This window comes from Cebus imitator, unplaced genomic scaffold (assembly GCF_001604975.1).
Source record: "Cebus imitator isolate Cc_AM_T3 unplaced genomic scaffold, Cebus_imitator-1.0 Scaffold238, whole genome shotgun sequence".
NCBI lineage: Eukaryota > Metazoa > Chordata > Mammalia > Primates > Cebidae > Cebus > Cebus imitator.
The window spans coordinates 993,248-1,011,626 of NW_016107553.1; the positions used below are offsets into that span (position 1 = coordinate 993,248).

At 45.4% G+C, this 18,379-nt stretch overlaps 1 protein-coding gene across 1 annotated transcript in view; it reads left to right on the top strand.

Annotated features, from left to right (window-relative positions):
- The window catches only part of MYOF (myoferlin), a 190,280-nt gene that overhangs the window by 66,081 nt on the left and 105,820 nt on the right, over positions 1–18,379 (top strand). The window contains exons 8-14 of the mRNA XM_037727745.1: positions 9,350–9,516; positions 10,159–10,287; positions 14,779–14,841; positions 14,925–14,975; positions 16,089–16,119; positions 16,629–16,744; positions 17,747–17,893. Coding sequence (XP_037583673.1) covers positions 9,350–9,516; positions 10,159–10,287; positions 14,779–14,841; positions 14,925–14,975; positions 16,089–16,119; positions 16,629–16,744; positions 17,747–17,893 — 704 coding nt within the window. The remainder of the gene's footprint in view (positions 1–9,349; positions 9,517–10,158; positions 10,288–14,778; positions 14,842–14,924; positions 14,976–16,088; positions 16,120–16,628; positions 16,745–17,746; positions 17,894–18,379) is intronic.

Consider the following 18,379-nt stretch of genomic DNA (forward strand, 5'->3'; position numbering starts at 1 on the left):
ACCTCAACCTCTGCCTCCTGGGACAAGCAATTCTCCTGTCTCAGCCTCCTGAGTAGCTGGGATTACAGGCATGTGCTACCATGCCCAGCCAATTTTTTGCATTTTTAGTAGCGACAGGGTTTCTCCATGTTGGTCAAGCTGGTCTCAAACTCCTGACCTCAGGCGATCCACCCTCCTCGGCCTCCCAAACTGCTGGGATTACAGGCGTAAGCCACCATGCCCAGCTGTCAGGATTAGGTTTCTAATCAAGTGGTTTTGTCTAATAAACTGATTATATTAGTCTAATTTTTTTCTAGGATATTTAGGAAAATCAAAGTGCTCATGATAAACAAGTGGTTCTCAATATTTAGACACAGTGAAATCATCCAGGAAGATCTCTAAATGTGCAGTCATCTGGCGCCCATCTCCAGGGGGTTTAATAGAGCTCATCTGGAGGGGAACCCCCAGTCTGTAGGGAGAGCCTGATGAAGGCAGATTTTGGAGTTCACTTTGAGAAACCCTGCAGTTGAGAAAATGCATTTCACCTGGTTAACACGGTGTTTCCTAGAGGAAGGCGTAGTGAGATCTCTGGGCTTTATCTAGACTGGCTCACAGCCTGATTCATCCATTGCCCACAGGACTGCGTTTGCATCCCTGCTTGTTACGTTCCTGCATGGTACCTTTGCTCTGATCTATGTATTGGAACATGCTAGAAGATTCTTAGGGCACATTTAGTGTTATTTACCCAGGAATTGGGGTGCGGTAACAAATTGCTTACAGTAGGGCACAAAGATTTATTATAAAACTTTTAACATTTTAGAAACTCGGAAAAAATATTATTCAACATTCCAGCTAAGAAGCTGTATTATCTCCAAGATATTACATGTTTTCCTGCTTCAAAACTTACTCTTTCCTGTTCTGCATTGTCCTTTTAGCTTACACTGAAGATAACATGGTATCAGTTCTTTGTGTGCTTGGGCAATGACCTTTGGCTCAAAGTGATAAAATTCTGGCTTAACCAGTACCACCACTTAACAAGACTTCATCTTGAAAAGCAGAGTTAGCAACACAGGCAGAGGCCGGGCACTGTGGCTCATGCCTGAAATTTCAGCACTTTGGGAGGCTGAGGCAGGAGAATCTCTAGAGCCTGGGATCGCTTGAGACCAGCCTGGGCAACATAGGGAGACTCCATCTCTACAAAAGATAAAAATAGTTAGCTGGACGTGGTGGTGTATGTCTGCAATCCCAGCAATTCTGGGGGCTGAGGTGGGAGGATCATCTGAGCCCGGGTGGAGATGAAAGGAGAGGGAGAGTGTTTGGATAAAGGGACCTGCCAGCAGCTGAAGTGGGGTCTGTGTTCCAGCCGGGAGGATCCCAGTCCAGCCAGGGTGACCAGCAAGTGCTCCTCGTCCTTAGCCATTCCTAGGAGTTGCCTTCACTGGGGAGCTCCAAGAAGGATCTCCTTCCCTGGCCAGGTGCAGACAAAGTGGGGTGATGGAGGTGGGGGGACAATGACCTGCAGATCTGGTGACATCTGACATCTCAGTGACTGATAGCCCACTCTCTTCCGCTTGGTAGGGAGAAGAAGTGCTAGAGAGGAGTATGGGAGCTGGAGGAAGAAGGGACATTGGTATGCACTGGGGAAAGGCACAGTTGGGATGCCAAAGGCAAACTTGACTGTATCACGAGGTCCCCCAGGGCTGCCAACTCTTCAGCGCTGAGTGGGTGGACAGAAGCCATGTAGGCAAGTCTCATGATCACAAATGACAGCATGCAAGGGCAGTTGGCAGGAATATTGCTGCTGAGCTTCTGGAAACAGGACCACAGTACATCTCAGGAATGATTAAATTGCTGGAGCTATGATGGATACCATGTCTAAATGTTAATTGAAACATCATGGGTAAGGAAGAGTGGATCATACATGGGTTACTGATAATCAAAAAGGAGACAGGTTAGTGTTAGCTGCAGTCACAAGCTTGGTAGGATTTGACCAAGTGACATTATAATTGTTGGAGAGTCAGGATGGCATTCCTGCAAGGGAATTGTGAAGAGCTTGTCACAGCCAGAGAGGTACAGTGAGGAACCTTAAACCAATGTGAATCAACAGATCTGGATTTGAGCATTGGCTCCACTCTCAAGCTATGTGACAGTGGCAATGTCACTTAACCTTTCTAAACCTCAAGTTCCTTTCTTACAACATTAGGAAGTTGGATTTAATAATATTCAGGGTCTCTTCCAGCTCCAAAGTTCTATGATTCTATTAAATGGCCTGGTCATGGCTGGGCACATTGGCTCATGCCTGTAATCCCAGCACTTTGAGAGGCTGATGTGGGCAGATCACTTGAAGTCAGGAATTCGAGACCAGCCTGGCCAACATGACAAAACCCTGTCTCTACTAAACGTACAAAAATTAGCCAGATGCAGTGGTATGCACCTATAGTCCCAGCTACTCAGGAGGTTGAGGGTGGAGCATCCCTTGAACCTGGGAGGTAGAGGAGGCAGTGAGCCGAGATCGTGCCACTGCACTCCAGCCTGGATAATAGAACGAGACTTTCTCAAAAAAAAAAAGAAGAAGAAAAAAAAAAAAAACGCTCCTGATCAAAGCCAGGGTTCACGTATTATAAGAAGTTGGGATGAGAGAAGCGTCTTTGGTGATTACTTCTAATTGTGAATGCCAGGGTGAGCAGCTATGCTTTGGTTCAAATAGGCTGCATCCAGGAGCAGAAAGTGTTCCAGGGATTAAACGAACAAACGCTGTGGAGAGTTTGAGTAAGAAGAGACCCGAGGCTGGACCGTTGGATTTTGCAACATGGAGGTCTTTAGTGACCTTGACAAAGAAGTTTTGGTGTACTGGGATGGGCAGAGGCCTGGCTGGAAGAAGAATAAGAATCAGAGAGGGAGTGAAGAATGTGAGTAAAAATGATTCTCTGAGGAGTTTGCTCCCAAAAGGGGCAGCAACAATGGAGCAATAACTGTAGGGGGCGCTGTGGAGTCAATGAAAGTTTTGTTTTTTAAAATTCTGGGTGATACTTCAGCATGTTTATATTTTGAGGGGACTCCTCCAGTAGGAAGGGGGAAACTGATGAATGTATAAAGAGACAGAAATCGCAGAGGCAAAACTCCTTGAGTAGCAACAGGAGATAGGGTCCGTGCACATGTGGAAGAGTTGGCTTCAAGTCAGGGAGCACAGTTAGTTCAGTGACGGAGTAATTGTAGCAGGACAGAAAGCAGCAGATACAGGTAGATGATTGATTTGGAGTTGGAAGGATGTGGAAATTCTCTTCTAATTGCCTGTTTTCTCAATGAAATAAGAAGTCGGGTCATTAGCGGACAATGAGAAAGATAGAGTATTGGAAGCTTTCAAAATGCAAAATAGGTGGCAGCTCAGAAAGGTAAAGTGATTTGACTGTGCTGGTTAATTAGTGGCCATCTCAGACCAGGATCCTGGAGAGCTTTGGGATAGATGTCTTGGAAATGTCGTAGGATGGCCAGGCAGTCCTGTGAGGACACTCGCAGTTTGTGATCAGGAAATTAAAGTGAGACCAGTCTAGTAAGATGTGTGTGCTTCCCAGCCAGGTCCAGCTGGCTGGGTGCAGAGGTGAAGTCAGTGGAGGGAGGAAGGCCCGTGACCACAGAGGGGTAAAGCAGCCACAGACAAGGCGTGCTCAGGATTGCTGGGAGCCAACAGCTAGGAAAAGGCAGCAAGGATTTTTCCCTTGAGGCTTCAGAGAGAGAATGTCTCTGCCAAAACCTTGATTATATACTTGTAAGGCCTGGAACTGTCAGGGAATGCCTTTTCTTTTCTTTCTTTCCTTTTTTTGTTTCTTGTCTTCTCTTTCTTTACTCTTCCTTCTTTCCCTTCCTCCCTCCCTTCCTTCTTTCCTTCCCTCCCTCCCCACCTACCTTTCTTCCTTTCCTCCTTCCCCTCCTTGCTTCCTTCCTTCCTTTCCTCCCTCCCCCCCCCACTTTTTTTCTTTCTTTTGACAAGGCCTTGCTCTGTCACCCAGGATGGAGTGCAGTAGCTTGATAATGGCTCACTGCAGCCTCAACCTCCTTGGCTCAAATAATCCTCCCACTTTAGCCTCCCAAGTAGGTGAGACTACAGGCATGCACCACCATGCCCGGCTAGTTTTTAAAATTTTTTGTAGAGATTGGGGGAACATCTCCCTATGTTGCCCAGGCTGGTCTCGAACTCCTGGGCTCAAGTGATCCTACTGCTTTGACCCCTCAAAGTACTGGGATTACAGATGTGAGCCACTGCGCCTAACCAGAGAATAAATTTCTATTGTTTTAAGCTACCCAGTTTGTGGGACTTCCTTACGACAGCCTTCGAAAACTTATACTGCCAGCAACCCCCTGTTCAGTCGGTGATTCCTGACTTGGTGCAGCCCTCTGAGATTGTGAAAGAGTTGCTCTTTGTAGATCCCCTTGGCTGTGGATTACATTCATGCCTGGGTCTCATGAGCAGGGCCTGCCAGCACAGCTGCTAGCATTTCGGTCACGACACAGCTTGCACATAAGGGTGTGTTTAGCAGTGCTTTAGGGGACCCCCTCACTCTTTGCGGAACCCTTAGTGTAGCATTGTTTAATCCTCTGCAGCTTCCTGCCACATAAAGGGGAGATTTCCTGCTCGAATATTCTTCTTCTGTAAGGCAGAGAGGCTGGCTGTCACCATGGCTTAGGCTGGTTTCCTCTGACCCAGCCCTTTAGCCCAAAGTCTGAACAGCAGAAGACGTTCCCAGAAGAAATGGGCTCTTCTAGAGCATCCACTGAGAATGTAATGAGTACTTGTCCAGAGTCCAGCATTGTAAAGGCGTATGATTGACCCCAACTTTTTTTCCTGCTTGCTGCCATAAACAATCACCAGCCCCAAATGGTATAATTTACAGCAAGGAGGAAGTCCCACTTAGGCCCAGCATGACAGAAAGAAGTTTGTCTTCGTTGTTTGGAGGAACCCGACAGCTAACAGCGCCAGCCATTGCTTGGTCCAGGACAGGTTTGCGGAGGGAAGGCGCCTGGCTCCCAATGCTTCCCTGAGGCTGGTGCCAAAGTTGGGAGGAGCACCTCTTCAGCCATCTGGGTGTTCCTTCCTGAGAGCTGTGCAGTAGTTTTTCCAAATGTGAAGTCACATTTGTGCCTGGGATTTTGTTCCTCTCCCCATTTATTTTATTATTTTTTTTTTTGAGATGGAGTTTTGCCCTTGTTGCCCAAGTGAGAGTACAGTGTCTCGATCTCAGCTCACTGCAACCTCTGCCTCCGGGATTCAAGCGATTTTCCTGCCTCTGCCTCCCGAGTAGCTGGGATTATAGGCATGTGCCCCCATGCCTGGCTAATTTTGTATTTTTAGTAGAGATGGGGTCTCTCCATGTTGCTCAGTCTGATCTTGAACTCCCGACCTCAGGTGATCTGCCCGCATCGGCCTCCCAAACTGCTGGGGTTATAGGTGTGAGCCAGCACACCTGGCCCCTCTCCCCATTTATTTACTCATTCCACATTTATCAATCCCTTTCTGTACGCTTTATGTAAGGTGTTTTGTAAGGCATGGGGCAGACACAAAGAAGCAAAGGCAAGCTCCCTGCTTCTGAAATGCCTGGGAGTAGGGGAAGCCTACAGGCTGACAAGCAGGTGCAAGACTGTGTGGCGAGGACTAGAAAGAACAATGCATGCTGGGTAGGGGAGAGTGGGACTAACTCCATCTGGAAGAGGCGGGAAGGGCGTATTGGAAGACAGCATATTTCATCTGAAACTTAAGGAGTAGAGGAACTTACCTGGTAGAGAGTAGGATGAAGAAGATTCCAAGAGCTTGGATCCAGGTGCCCTAAGAGAGGCAGCAGGTAAGCCCTTCTTTTGAAGTCTCTTCAAGAATAGGCAAGAGGAGGCCCAGATCATCTTGCAGAGGACAAAGGTTCCTTATCTTCGGCTTCCATGAGGTTTTCCCAGTAGCCTGAAAAAGATGTTGAGGGAGGAAAATGTGTCCTTCACCTGAAGCCTGGTTTTTAATCCAGTTTTTGTTTTTCTGTTCGTTTTTGTTTTTTGTTTTTCTTTTTGAGATAGAGTCTCACTCTGTCACCCAGGCTGGAGTGCAATGGTGCGATCTTGGCTCACTGCAATCTCCGCCTTCTGGGTTCAAGCATTTCTCCAGCCTCAGCCTCCCAAGTAGCTGGGACTACAGGTATGTGCCACCACACCCAGCCAATTTTTTGTATTTTTCACCATATTAACCAGGATGGTCTCAATCTCCTGACCTCATGCTCCGCCCACCTCGGCCTCCCAAAGTGCTGGGATTACAGGTGTGAGCCACTGTGTCTGGGCTTTTAAATCCAGTTTTAAACCAGTGAGGGAGGGTGAAAACTTGGTTTTGGTTTTAGCTCAGCTTCTCATAACTATAGGCAAGTTGCCTCAGCTTTCTGATTTTCAGTTTCTCTGTCTGTAAAATGGGGTGACAGGTAGGTTTGATCAAGGATCACTAAGGTCCCTTCTAGACCAGCATTCTGTGGGTCCATTGCTACTTAAAGTGTGAAGTGAGGATCTAGAGAGTGTTGAGTCAATGGATCAGAGGACAGAGTAGTAAGTCACACTCAGTGAGTAGGACAGGGCCCACAGAAGAACCCAAAAAGGTATATCGGGGAAGGAGAGCTGCAATGACCTAAAAATATATATGTGAGCACCAGTGTCCAAGGCTGTGGAAGATCCAACATGGAGATACAGAAAAGGGCCCTGAGCTTGGCAAGGAGAGGTTGTGATTGACCTTTGAAGAACAGAAGCCAGGCTAGGATAGGCGAAGCACGAATGAATGGATGGTGAGGAGCAGAGCCCACCCTGGACTAAAGTGCAAGGCAGTGCATGTGGAGGCCCCTCTTCCTTGAGGCTACGTCTTCCACACTCTGGGCCCACTGACTGCTACAGTGTCCCATCCCCATGCCTTTCATAGCTGCTTCCAGGACGTGTCCTGTGCATCAGAAGAAGCTCCTTCCAATTGCAATGGTCTGAATGTTTATGTCCCTCCACAATTCATACATTAAAATCCTAACCCTGAAGGGCGATGATTAGACAGCAGGGCCTTTCAGGAGGTGATTAGGTCACAGGGGCAGAGCCCTCATGCGTGGGATTAGTGCCCTGATAAAAATGGGCCTGGCTGGGTGTGGTGGCTCACTCCTGTAACTCCAGCACTTTGGGAGGCCGAGACAGGCGGATCACGAGGTCAGGAGATTGAGACCATCCTGGCCACCATGGGAAAACCCCGTTTCTACTAAAATACAAAAAACATTAGCGGGGCGTGGTGGCACGCACCTGTAGTTCCAGCTACCTGGGAGGCTGAGGCAAGAGAATCGCTTGAACCCGGGAGGCTGAGGTTGCAGTGAGCTGAGTTTGTGCCACTGTACTCCAGCCTGGTGACAGAGCAAGACTCCGTCTCAAAAAAAAAAAAAAAAAAAAAAAAAAAAAAAAAAAAAAAAAAAAAAAAAAAAAAAAAAAAAAAAAAAAAAAAAAAAAAAAAAAAAAAAAAAAAAAAAAAAAAAAAAGGATCTCCTTTGCTCTTCCACCATAGGAGGCAGAGAAGGCTCCAATTTTAAACCAGGAAGAGGTCCCTCACCAGACACCAAATCTGCCAGTGCCTTGATCTTGGACTTCCCAGCCTCCAGAACTGTGAGAAATAAATTTCTGTTGTCTAATGGCCACCCAGTTTGTGGCGTTTTGTTATAGCAGCTCAGACAGATGAAGACACCAACCAAAACTAATTGCACAGCAAAACCAAAAAGTAAAAAGTTAATTTATTGGGTGCTGCTATATGCCAGATACTGTGCTAAAGTCTTCACCTATAGATAATTACATCTTTACAGTAACCCTGTGCTAAATATTGTTTCCCCCTTTTTGCAAATGAAGAAATTGAAGCTTAGAGAAATTAAGAAACTTACTTTAACTACTTTTAAATCCAGTTTTAAACCAGTGAGGCACGGTGAAAACCTGGTTCTGGTTTTAGCTCAGCTTCTAATAACTACAGGCAAGTTGCCTCAGCTTTCTAGATTTCAGTTTTTCTGTCTGTAAAATGGGGTGACAGGTAGGTTCGATCAAGTATCACTAAGGTCCCTTCTAGACCAGCATTCTGTGGGTCCATTGCTCACATGGACCTCACATAGCTCAAAATTGGAGGGTGGGGGGTGGATTTGAGCCCAGGCTGCATGGCTTCGGAGCCCAAGCTTTCAAGAGCCGTGGTACATAGTAATCTGATAAAACTAATTCATACCAGAATGTGAACGACTGACAGGTGACTGCCTGTGGAAATTAAATCTATTTCATGATCTTGCATTGTGGAGAAGGAGTTTGAGAATCCAAAAGCAGGGGATACAAATGCTGGTGTGTCCTAGACAGGGGAGCTCATGTTCTAGTCACTCTTAGATTATACTGTGCAGATTACCGGGAGTTCTAACTGTTTGTCTACTAAGGAAAGAAAAGCTCAAGTTTGCCAGTGAGTTTCAAAGGGTTGGTGAATAAAAGAAAGGGGAGACGTAGTAGGCAGAGCTGATTCAGAATTTGGTTTTTGGTTTTGTAAGGAGAGAAAGATCTGTGTCTACTTGAAGGCAGAGGAAAGGTCGCAGTAGAGAAGGAATCCCTGGAGGTACACAAAAGAGAGAGAAGACATTTGAGGGGCCTGCAAATCATCAGGAGGTTGGAGGATCTAATGCATGGCAGAGGGTTTGGGATTTTCACTCTGCTGAGCAAGGTGAACCTTTTCCTGAGTGCAGAGGGGAGGTCGAGGGATAAAGGAGGGGACACGTGTTAAAATGACAAACCAGGAGGAGGAAGGGAGAGCAAGATGGTCACCTTGGTCTGCTTGGCAAGAAAATGAGGAGAGTTTCTCATCTGTCATGAGGGTGGAAAGAGCAGTCGTGAAATTAGGAGGCTCAAGCAGGAAACAGTGTTAACAGTTCAGGAGCAGATCTCTAGAGAGAAGACCTGCAGTGGGAGGCCGGAGTTGAAGTCTGTCCTTGCAAGCCTCCCGTGTTCTGTGGCATTTTTCCTTTCTCCATCCTAACTGCAGGAAGTCCCCCTCACCTCAGGTTGGATCCTAAGATGAGAACTCAGTGATTCCTGGCTGGATTTGACAATGCCATCTCCTCTCATTGTCCCTGTGATCTCTGCCATTCTCTTGGTCTCTTTGAGCAAGAGCCCTGATGCATCGTGAACATTTTCCTAAAGAATTTTTCCAAGTCCCAAGAAGTCCCAAGTCAGTGTCACCAAGAGGATCTCCTTCACCTGCCACTTTAGGAACACTTAAAACATAATGGTGGACAAAACTGTCCTGGAAACCTGAGCATTCAGACATTTACAGGATAAGGGCTGTCCCTCACTGGGTTTCTTTCCAATATTTTAGGAGATGGGGAAGAAGATGAAGGTGATGAAGACACGTTGGACAATGCAGTCAGGGGCCCTGGGCCCAAGGGGCCAGTTGGGACGGTGTCAGAAGCTCAGCTTGCTCGGAGGCTCACCAAAGTAAAGAACAGCAGGCGGATGCTGTCCAATAAGCCACAGGACTTCCAGGTAGGAATGGCCTGGGGCTCTGCATCTTTGTTTAATCTTCAGATTGCCCATTTTCTGACAATTGCGGTGATGTTTCAGTGATATTTCAATGGACAGTGGCTCAGCTAGTAAAGAGAGATGTCAGTACGTAAATCCAGTAAGAAAAGCTCTCCATCTTTCTTCTGCAGGCACAAATGGGTTTAGTCTGGCCAGATGATGGTCTTCAGAGAAATAAAACCATGATTCTCCTTCCCTTTGGTGGAAGGAAATAGCTAATCAAATAGTAGAAGCGCAAACACTGTTTTTCGTAGCTCTGGGCACTGTCTTAGACTTGGGAGGCAGCCATGGAGTGAGTTGGTTCATCACCAGGCTCATCAAGACCAGGTGCATTGCTGGAGTCTGACCTCTACCCCGCCCTGCTCTTTCCCAGGCCAGCTTTGAGCGATTTCATCTCTGCAACTGCTCTTGGTCTCTATAACCCAACCCCAGTTCCCATCTTGGGAATGATCCTAGGCAGCCCCGCCCAATTGGTAGCACCTGGTATACCACAGAGCTGTCCTGGGTTAGCAATCCTGATAGGTGCACGGAATGAAGAAGCACCTGAGGATGCTTTTAAACCACGTACTGGGAAAGGATTGGTAGCCTCCCGCTTCTGTGCTGCAGATCCGCGTCCGAGTGATTGAGGGCCGACAGCTAAGCGGCAACAACATAAGACCTGTGGTCAAAGTTCATGTCTGCGGCCAGACACACCGAACAAGAATCAAGAGAGGAAACAACCCATTTTTTGATGAGGTAAAGGGGCTGAGAGGGCATGTTTCTGCTCGTGAGTCCCACAGGAGAGGGAAACACGGGAGCAGCTTCACTGGTGAAGACATCAGAGGAACAAAATTAGGCGTGACCATGTGAACACTGGGCAGAGTCTTGGAAACAGCCCTGGAGTGTAAGCTTCATGGTAAACCCACTTCTGCATGCAGGAGAAGGAGAAATGGGTAAGTAATCAATATAGCTTTTTTTTTTTTTTTTTTTTTTGAGACAGAGTTTTGCTCTCGTTGCCCAGGCTGGAGTGCAATGGTGCAATCTCGGCTCACTGCAACCTCCACCTCCCAGATTTGAGTGATTCTCCTGCCTCAGCCTCCCAAATAGCTGGGACTACAGCCATGCACCACCACACCTGACTAATTTTGTATTTTCAGTGGAGACAAGGTTTTACTGTGTTGGTCAGTCTGGACTCAAACTCCTGACCTCAAGTGATTCACCCACCACCAAAGTGCTAGGATTATAGGCATGAGCCACTGTGCCCAGCCAGCATTTATTTAACTAAATAAAATTGTTCACTTGGGACAACTTAAAAAATATCTAGCTTTTAGATACCTAAAAGCTAAATGATGTGAAGATCCAAGGCTAAGCAGGTAGGGGATACACCCTGTAATCCCAACACTCAGGAGGCTGAGATGGGAGGAGTGCTTGAGCCCAGGAATTCAAGACCAGCCTGGTCAATATTAGTGATATGCCTTTGAAAAAAAACCAAAACACCTGGTCCCCTCTGTTGGTGGTTCTCAGAGATGCTGTTGCCTTTCTGGTGTTTTTGTGACAATTTTTGTTGATCCTTTCCTGATGAACCCTTTCGACTCTTATGATAGAGCATGTGATGTCTCATATCTACCTTTGCTTTTTCTAATTAGCATTGTGTCTCTGAGGGCCAACTCTCTGTGACTAAGTAATCCAGTTTTTTAGAGGTGTCAAAACATACTTGGCTGCAAAAATAATATAGGTTAAAGGAAAACAATTATTAGCACACAGGGGCTTTGTTTATTTTGCTGTCCCATACTAAGTTTCTTGTTTTTTCTAAGACAGAGCCTCTCTCTGTTGCTCAGGCTGAAGCGTGGTGGTGCGATCTCGGCTCACTGCAACTTCTGCCTCCCAGGCTGAAGCAGCCTTCCCACCTCAGCCTCCCAAGTAGCCGGGACTATAGCCACTCACCATCACACTCAACTAATACTTGTATTTTTAGTAGAGATAGTTTCACCATGTTGCCTGTGCTGGTGTCGAACTCCTGGCCTCAGGTTCTCCAACCATCTCGGCCTCTCAAAGTGCTGGGATTACAGACGTGTCCCGTCTCCCATACTGAGAACTAGCCTGTTCTATTGACCTCTTTTATAATACTCCTCAAAAATATGCGATACTTTATCATCTCAAATGCCACAAAACTCCATGACTGGGCTGTGTGGAGAAATGATATATTCGGGGACCTTTGTAGAGTCCTGCCCAGCTGTGCGGAGGAGACACATTTCTGAGATTCCTCAGCCGGTGTCTCCTGCTCTGTTCTCTAGCCCAGGCCTTTCTTATCACACTTCCTCTTCGTTCCCTATAGCTTCTCATTTCAGCCCTGGCTTTTGACCTTTTTTTTTTCTACCTCTTTATTCAGAAAAGAAATGGTTCCTTCCATGTAGCATTTTTTTTCTTTTTTTTGAACCGGAGTCTAGCTCTTGTCCTGCAGGCTGAAGTGCAGTGGTGCGATCTCAGCTAACTGAAACCTCTGCCTCCCAGGTTCAAGCAATTTTTCTGCCTCAGCCTCCCGAGTAGCTGGGATTACAGGTGCCTGCCACCATGCCTGGCTAATTTTTGTATTTTTAGTAGAGACAGGGTTTCACCATGTTGGCCAGGCTGGTCTCAAACTCCTGACCTCGTGCTCCGCCCACCTTGACTTCCCAAAGTGCTGGATTACAGGTGTGAGCCACCGCGCCTGGCTCCATGCAGCATTTCTATTTCTTCCTCTTTGTTCAAGCTGGCTCCCAGCTCTGAAGGCCCCATTTTCTTCTCACTCTCCCCCTCAGAGGAATCACAGACAACAGCATGCAAGCAAGTATAGTAGTATACACGTTCACACTAGAGGTAGGGGCTGCACTGAGATGGGCACTGGAAATTGACTTCAGGGAAGGCTGAGAGTGATTCACATTGGAAGGCAGGACTGGATGGGGAGGGGAGGAAGCATGATTCTTGGTGGACAACTTGGCCTAACACATAAGGCCTGCCGATAATGCAGGCTTCCTGTTGACTCAGCTACATTCTTAGGAGCCCAGCAAACACCTCCACCTTCCTCGGAATTTCCCCATTTTAATGAGTTTGAGATTAGATCTCTTGGCAAAAAGGAAGACCAGTACATAAATCAATAAAAAAATTTTATGGGATAGGAGAAACAAAAGTAAGATGATAAAAACAAATATGTATATAAAAGAGGTTTACTAAAAAAATTTCTAGCCTGGCCAGGCATGGTGGCTCATGCCTGTAATCCCAGCACTTTGGGAGGCAAAGGTGGGTGGATCATCTGAGATCAGGAGTTCAAGACCAGCCTGGGCAACATAGTGAAACCCTATTTCTTCTAAAAATCCAAAAAATTAGCTGGGTGTGGTGGTACACACCTGTAGTCCTAGCTACTCAGGAGGCTGAGGCAGGAGAATCACTTAAACCTGGGAGGCAGAGGTTGCAGTGGGCCAAGATCAGGCTACTGCACTCCAGCCTGGGTTGCAGTGGGCCAAGATCAGGCTACTGCACTCCAGCCTGGGTGACAGAGCAAGACTCTGTCTCAAAACAAAAAATTAGCTGGGCATGGTGGTGGGTGGCTGTAATCCCAGCTACTTGGGAGGTTGAGGCAAGAGAATTGCTTGAACCTGGGAGACAGAGGTTATAGTAAGCCAAGATCGTGCCACTGCACTCCAGCCTGGGATACAGAGTGAGACTCTGTCTCAAAAATAAATAAATCCTATATATATCTTTTTAAACCAAGTAATATTAATCTTGTTATCACCAATAGTGGGAACAAAATGATGTGGTGTCCTCATGTGATAAAACAGAAGTAATCAACATCACCTTTGTCAGGCCAATTTGCATCCAACACTGAGGAAACATGAATACAAATCTAGACTGTGGGATATTTTACAAAACAGTGGGCATGGTGGCTCACACCTGTAATCCCAGTACTTTGTGGGGGCCAAGGCAGGAGGATCGCTTAAGGCCAGTAGTTCAAGACAAGCCAGAGCAGCATAGTGAGACTTCATCTCTACTTAAAGAAGAACAAAAAACAAAAAAAGGAAATAACACTCTTCTATATAAAAGGAAGCAGAAGAGACAAAAAAAAAAACCCCAATGCAATGTATGATTCTTGCGTAAATCCTATATCTCTTTGAAAAGCTAAGAGTTTTTTTGCGAGGACAATTGGAAAAATTTGAAAATTGACCATATGTTAGATGTGAGGTTTCTTGGTTATGATAATGGTATTGTAATTATATAGGAAGATGTCCTTGCTCTTAGGAGATGCATGTAAATGTATTCTGAAGGGGTGAAGTGATATCTAAAGCTTTCTTACAAATAGTTCAGTTTAAAAAAGAGAAAGATAAAGCAAATGTCCAAAAAGGGTAACAACTGGTGAACAAAGGTGAAATGTGGTATTTATTTTATCATTCTTTCAGCTTTCTTGTAGATGAGAAATATTTCTAAGTAAAACATTGGAGGAAAAAGTCTCAGTTGGAATAAGTGCTCACTCTTTTCCTTTTAGGATTAACATTTATTAGCCTAACATGGTTAAACCTCCCATACACCTCATATTCATCTCCCAGTAATCAACCTTCTTAAAATTAGCTTTTACATTGTGCTCAGTATTGACTTTGCTGAGGCACTAACTTAGTCTAATGGGCAAAGTTGTCTTTATAGGTGCTTTCTTGGAGTACTATTAGTGTCACTAGACACAAATAATAGAACTAAAAATATTAGAGAAGTTTAAAACACACACTCCAGGTCATGCCAGCTCTAAGCACTCATTTTAGTAAGCATCGCTACATGAAATCACCTTGGTTCCCTGTTTTGAGACAGCCTCTTCCCATATTGCCCTGGCTGGCCTGGAACTCCTGGGCTCAAGCACTCCTCCCATCTAAGCCTCCTGAGTGTTGGGATTACAGGGGTGTATCCCTGTACCTGCTTAGCCTTGGATCTTTACGTCATTTAGCTTTTAGATATCTAGTTCCAAGTGAACAATTTTATTTAGTTAAGTAAATGCCGTATTTGTTACTTACCCCTTTCTCCTTTTTTCAAACATGCAGAAGTGGGTTTACCATGAAGCTGAAACTCCAGGGCCTTTTCCAAAGCCTTGCCATGTGTTCACATGGTCAAACCTAATTTTGAATTTGTGTTTTGTACTTTTTTAGGGGGACCCACAAAATTATAGCATCAGATCTCACTAAACCTGAATCCCCTGTTGACATTTACGCATCTTCTCTATTGTTTTGGCAGTTGCTTTTCTACAATGTCAACATGACCCCTTCTGAATTGATGGATGAGACCATCAGCATCCGGGTAAGGATCAGCAAGTGGGAAGGTACTGCTCACTCACTGCCAGGCAAAGCCAATAATTTCTTCACTGCTCTTCTTTCTTCCAGGTTTATAATTCTCACTCTCTGAGAGCAGATTGTCTGATGGGGGAATTTAAGGTGGGTAACAACAGTCTGCTTCAATCAACTTACAGAAAATGAGAACTTTCATGATAGAAATCTGATTCCTGTGTACCCATCTTGGTGGCATCTTGGGAATGTGTAAGGGTTCAGCATGATGATGCTTGCTGAAGGCTGCTTGGGGCTTGTTTGTTTCCAAAGTTTAACACTGAACAGAGCTCCAAAGCTTCAGATGCCCTGAAGCTACCCCACCAGGGCCCTTCCTAGGGTTCCATGTGGTTGGAGGCAAGTCCACTGCCACCAAGGGAAGGGTGGTTGACCATGGCAAGAAGCCCACCATCTGCCTGCACTTACGGGGGGTCCCAGAGCTCCATCTGCAAAACCAATTATGATAAATCCAGAGTGTGAAAGGAAAGCCAAGCAAGACAAGATGGTGAGGGTGCTTCTCTAAGTAACTCTCACTGGAATGAAAGGACAAATACTTGGTTGGCTTCTTCCCAGCAGTTCTACATGGAATAAGCTGTCTGTCCAAGAAAGGAGCTCCGGTCACTAGAAGTCCTAGAGGCTGACCTGGGTCAAACAAATACCCTGTCTGCCACCAAGTAGCCACATGTCCCAGGGGAACTCAGCCTCTCTGATTGTTAGTTTCTTCATCTGTAAATTGGGATCACTGAGAAAATTAAATGAGATAGTATGTGTAAAGTACCTAGCACAGCACCTGGCACATTGAAGTACCCAATCAATGGTTACATTAATAGTATCATTAGCTGGAGAAGGAGGAGGAGAATTGGACAGGAAGTTGGGCCCGGTGAATTTCTGTAGGATGACCAATGGTCCCACTTTGTCTGGGACTTTAATGGTAAAACTGAGAATGACCCAAGAAAACTGGGACATATTGGTCACTCTGCTTCCATGGTCCCTTCCAGCTCTAAGACCAGCTCATTCATGCAGTAGTGACTTACTGAGGGTCTTTTATGTGCCACACATCGGACACAACACTGGGGATACAGACAGGATAAGACGGAAATGTTGAATCTCAAGGAAATTTAAGTGTAATCAACATATTACATTAAAATATAATAATGATGGTGTCTTTAAAGTGACTAGACTGATTTTAAAATCTACTTAGACTGCTTTCGATTGTTTTCTCAGATTGATGTTGGATTTGTTTATGATGAACCTGGTAAGTAATGTTCTCCCCATCCATTTGAAGTCTTAAATTAATTCCTTCTAACCTGAAGACAATTCTAGGAATCAAGACAATTTGGGGGGGATCAAAGAATTAAAGTCAAAGGAAATTTTTAAAAAAACATTTTCTTAATGAGGGAGAGGAAAGGATGCTTAGCAGGAATAAATAATAGTAGCTTAGTACAAATGTCTAAATTTTTATCTTAACATTCAAAATAGATGATTTCTATGTTTTGTGAGGATGTTTTGATCTTAACGTGAAATTATAAAACTAGTTGGTACAGCTTAGAGGGTCTTGTTTGAGTTACACGAGGACGGGACGGTGGGGGTGGGGTGTGGGGAGCGTGTAGAACAGAAGACATGGCACTGGAGACTCATCTGGGGAATTTGGTGGGTCATGAAGAGGCTGCCCAGAAAATGCAGCTTATCTTATGGCAGGGGGATCACAAACCTATCAGTGTCTCCTTAACATAGCCCTTTCCTTTTACTCCTTCTCTATTTTAGGCCATGCTGTCATGAGAAAGTGGCTTCTTCTCAATGACCCGGAAGATGCTAGTTCAGGTTCTAAAGGTTATATGAAAGTCAGCATGTTTGTCCTGGGAACCGGAGATGAGCCTCCTGTGAGTCCCTACATTCTCTGCTTTTTACACTTCTCACTAAAAGAAGACCAAGAGTGAAGCATGTGGATGTGGGTAATTGTGAAATGGAACACAGCTTCTCATCAGTACCCTCTGACTCCCCCTATTATTCAGAAGCTGTTCTTTTCTTCATCACGGAATTATCATTCCAGCTCACTTAGGCTCCTATCTGGTGTCTACGAGTGAGCATTTAATTGAGAAAAGATGCATGTGTTTGGTGTGTTTTTTTGTTTTGTTTTGTTTTTTTGAGAAGGAGTCTTCTTCACCCAGGCTGGAGTGCGATGTGCAATCTCGGCTCACTGCACCCTCTGCTTCCCAGGTTCAAGCAGTTCTCCTGCCTCAGCCTCCCAATTAGCTGTGATTACAGGCATGTGCCAGCATGCTTGGTTAATTTTTGTATTTTTAGTAGAGATGAGATTTCACCATGTTGGCCAGGCTGGTCTTGAACTCCTGACCTCAAATGATCCGCTTGCCTCAGCCTCCCAAAGTGCTGGGATTATAGGCATGAGCCACCGTGCCCACTGATGCATGTATTTTTATAATGTCCTTGCATCATTAGAAAGGCTGCTTTTATCTAGAGAGCATGCCTTAGTTGCAGAATTAGGCATTGCTACCTAAATGGTTAGTGATTCTAGGAAATTGGGTGGCAAACTGCAGAATAGTAAGTGGCTGGAGAGAAATTGAAGGGACATCAGGAACACACACACACACACACACACACACACACACTATCTCTCTCTCTCTTACTATTTGATGCTCATAAAATGACAGAATGACACAGAAATATATGAGCATCGATTTTTGTGGAGCAGTTTTGAGGTTGAAGGAAAACTGGTGGTTGATGGCAGGCTGGACTCTTAAGTCCCAAACACAGGAAATTCTAAAGGAAATGTTTCTGATTGGTTTCATGTTATAAGCATTAACTTGGCTTTTTCCATGTGCTGCTTTTCTATATGTATAATTTAAATCATGTGCCCCTAATAGCCTGAGAGACGAGATCGTGATAATGACAGTGATGATGTGGAGAGTAATTTGTTACTCCCTGCTGGCATCGCCCTTCGGTGGGTGACCTTCTTGCTGAAAATCTACCGAGCTGAGGACATCCCCCAGAGTATGTATCAATTTAATCTTGTCCCAGAATTGTCGGTTATCTGCATGATGAGGTGTGGTAAAATCAAACTCTGAATAGTGATCGGTGTCCCTATACTACGTTTTTCTTCTGAAAGGGCTTCATGGACTTATTTTCATTCATTCTGGCACCGTTGAAAGCTACCTAGCAGGTTCATGGTTCCTGATCCTGTTCCTTGTTGAGTACCTGCCTTTGGCCCATTTGGCTCTCTCTCTCTTCTTCCATCAATGTTTTATATCTCTTCTTTACCCTAGAGGATGCTAAAGAGACATGAGCAGTCAGCACTTCCAACCCCTTTCATCCCAAATGAAAGTGTGAACAAATCAATGTGTTTGTTCTCCAGCTATTAAAAATAGCTGAAATTAGCTGGGTGTGGTGGCAGGCGCGTGTAATCCCAGCTAATCAGGAGGCTGAGGCATGAGAATCACTTGAACCCAAAAGGTGGAGGTTGCAGTGAGCTGAAATCATACCACTGCACTCCAGCCTGG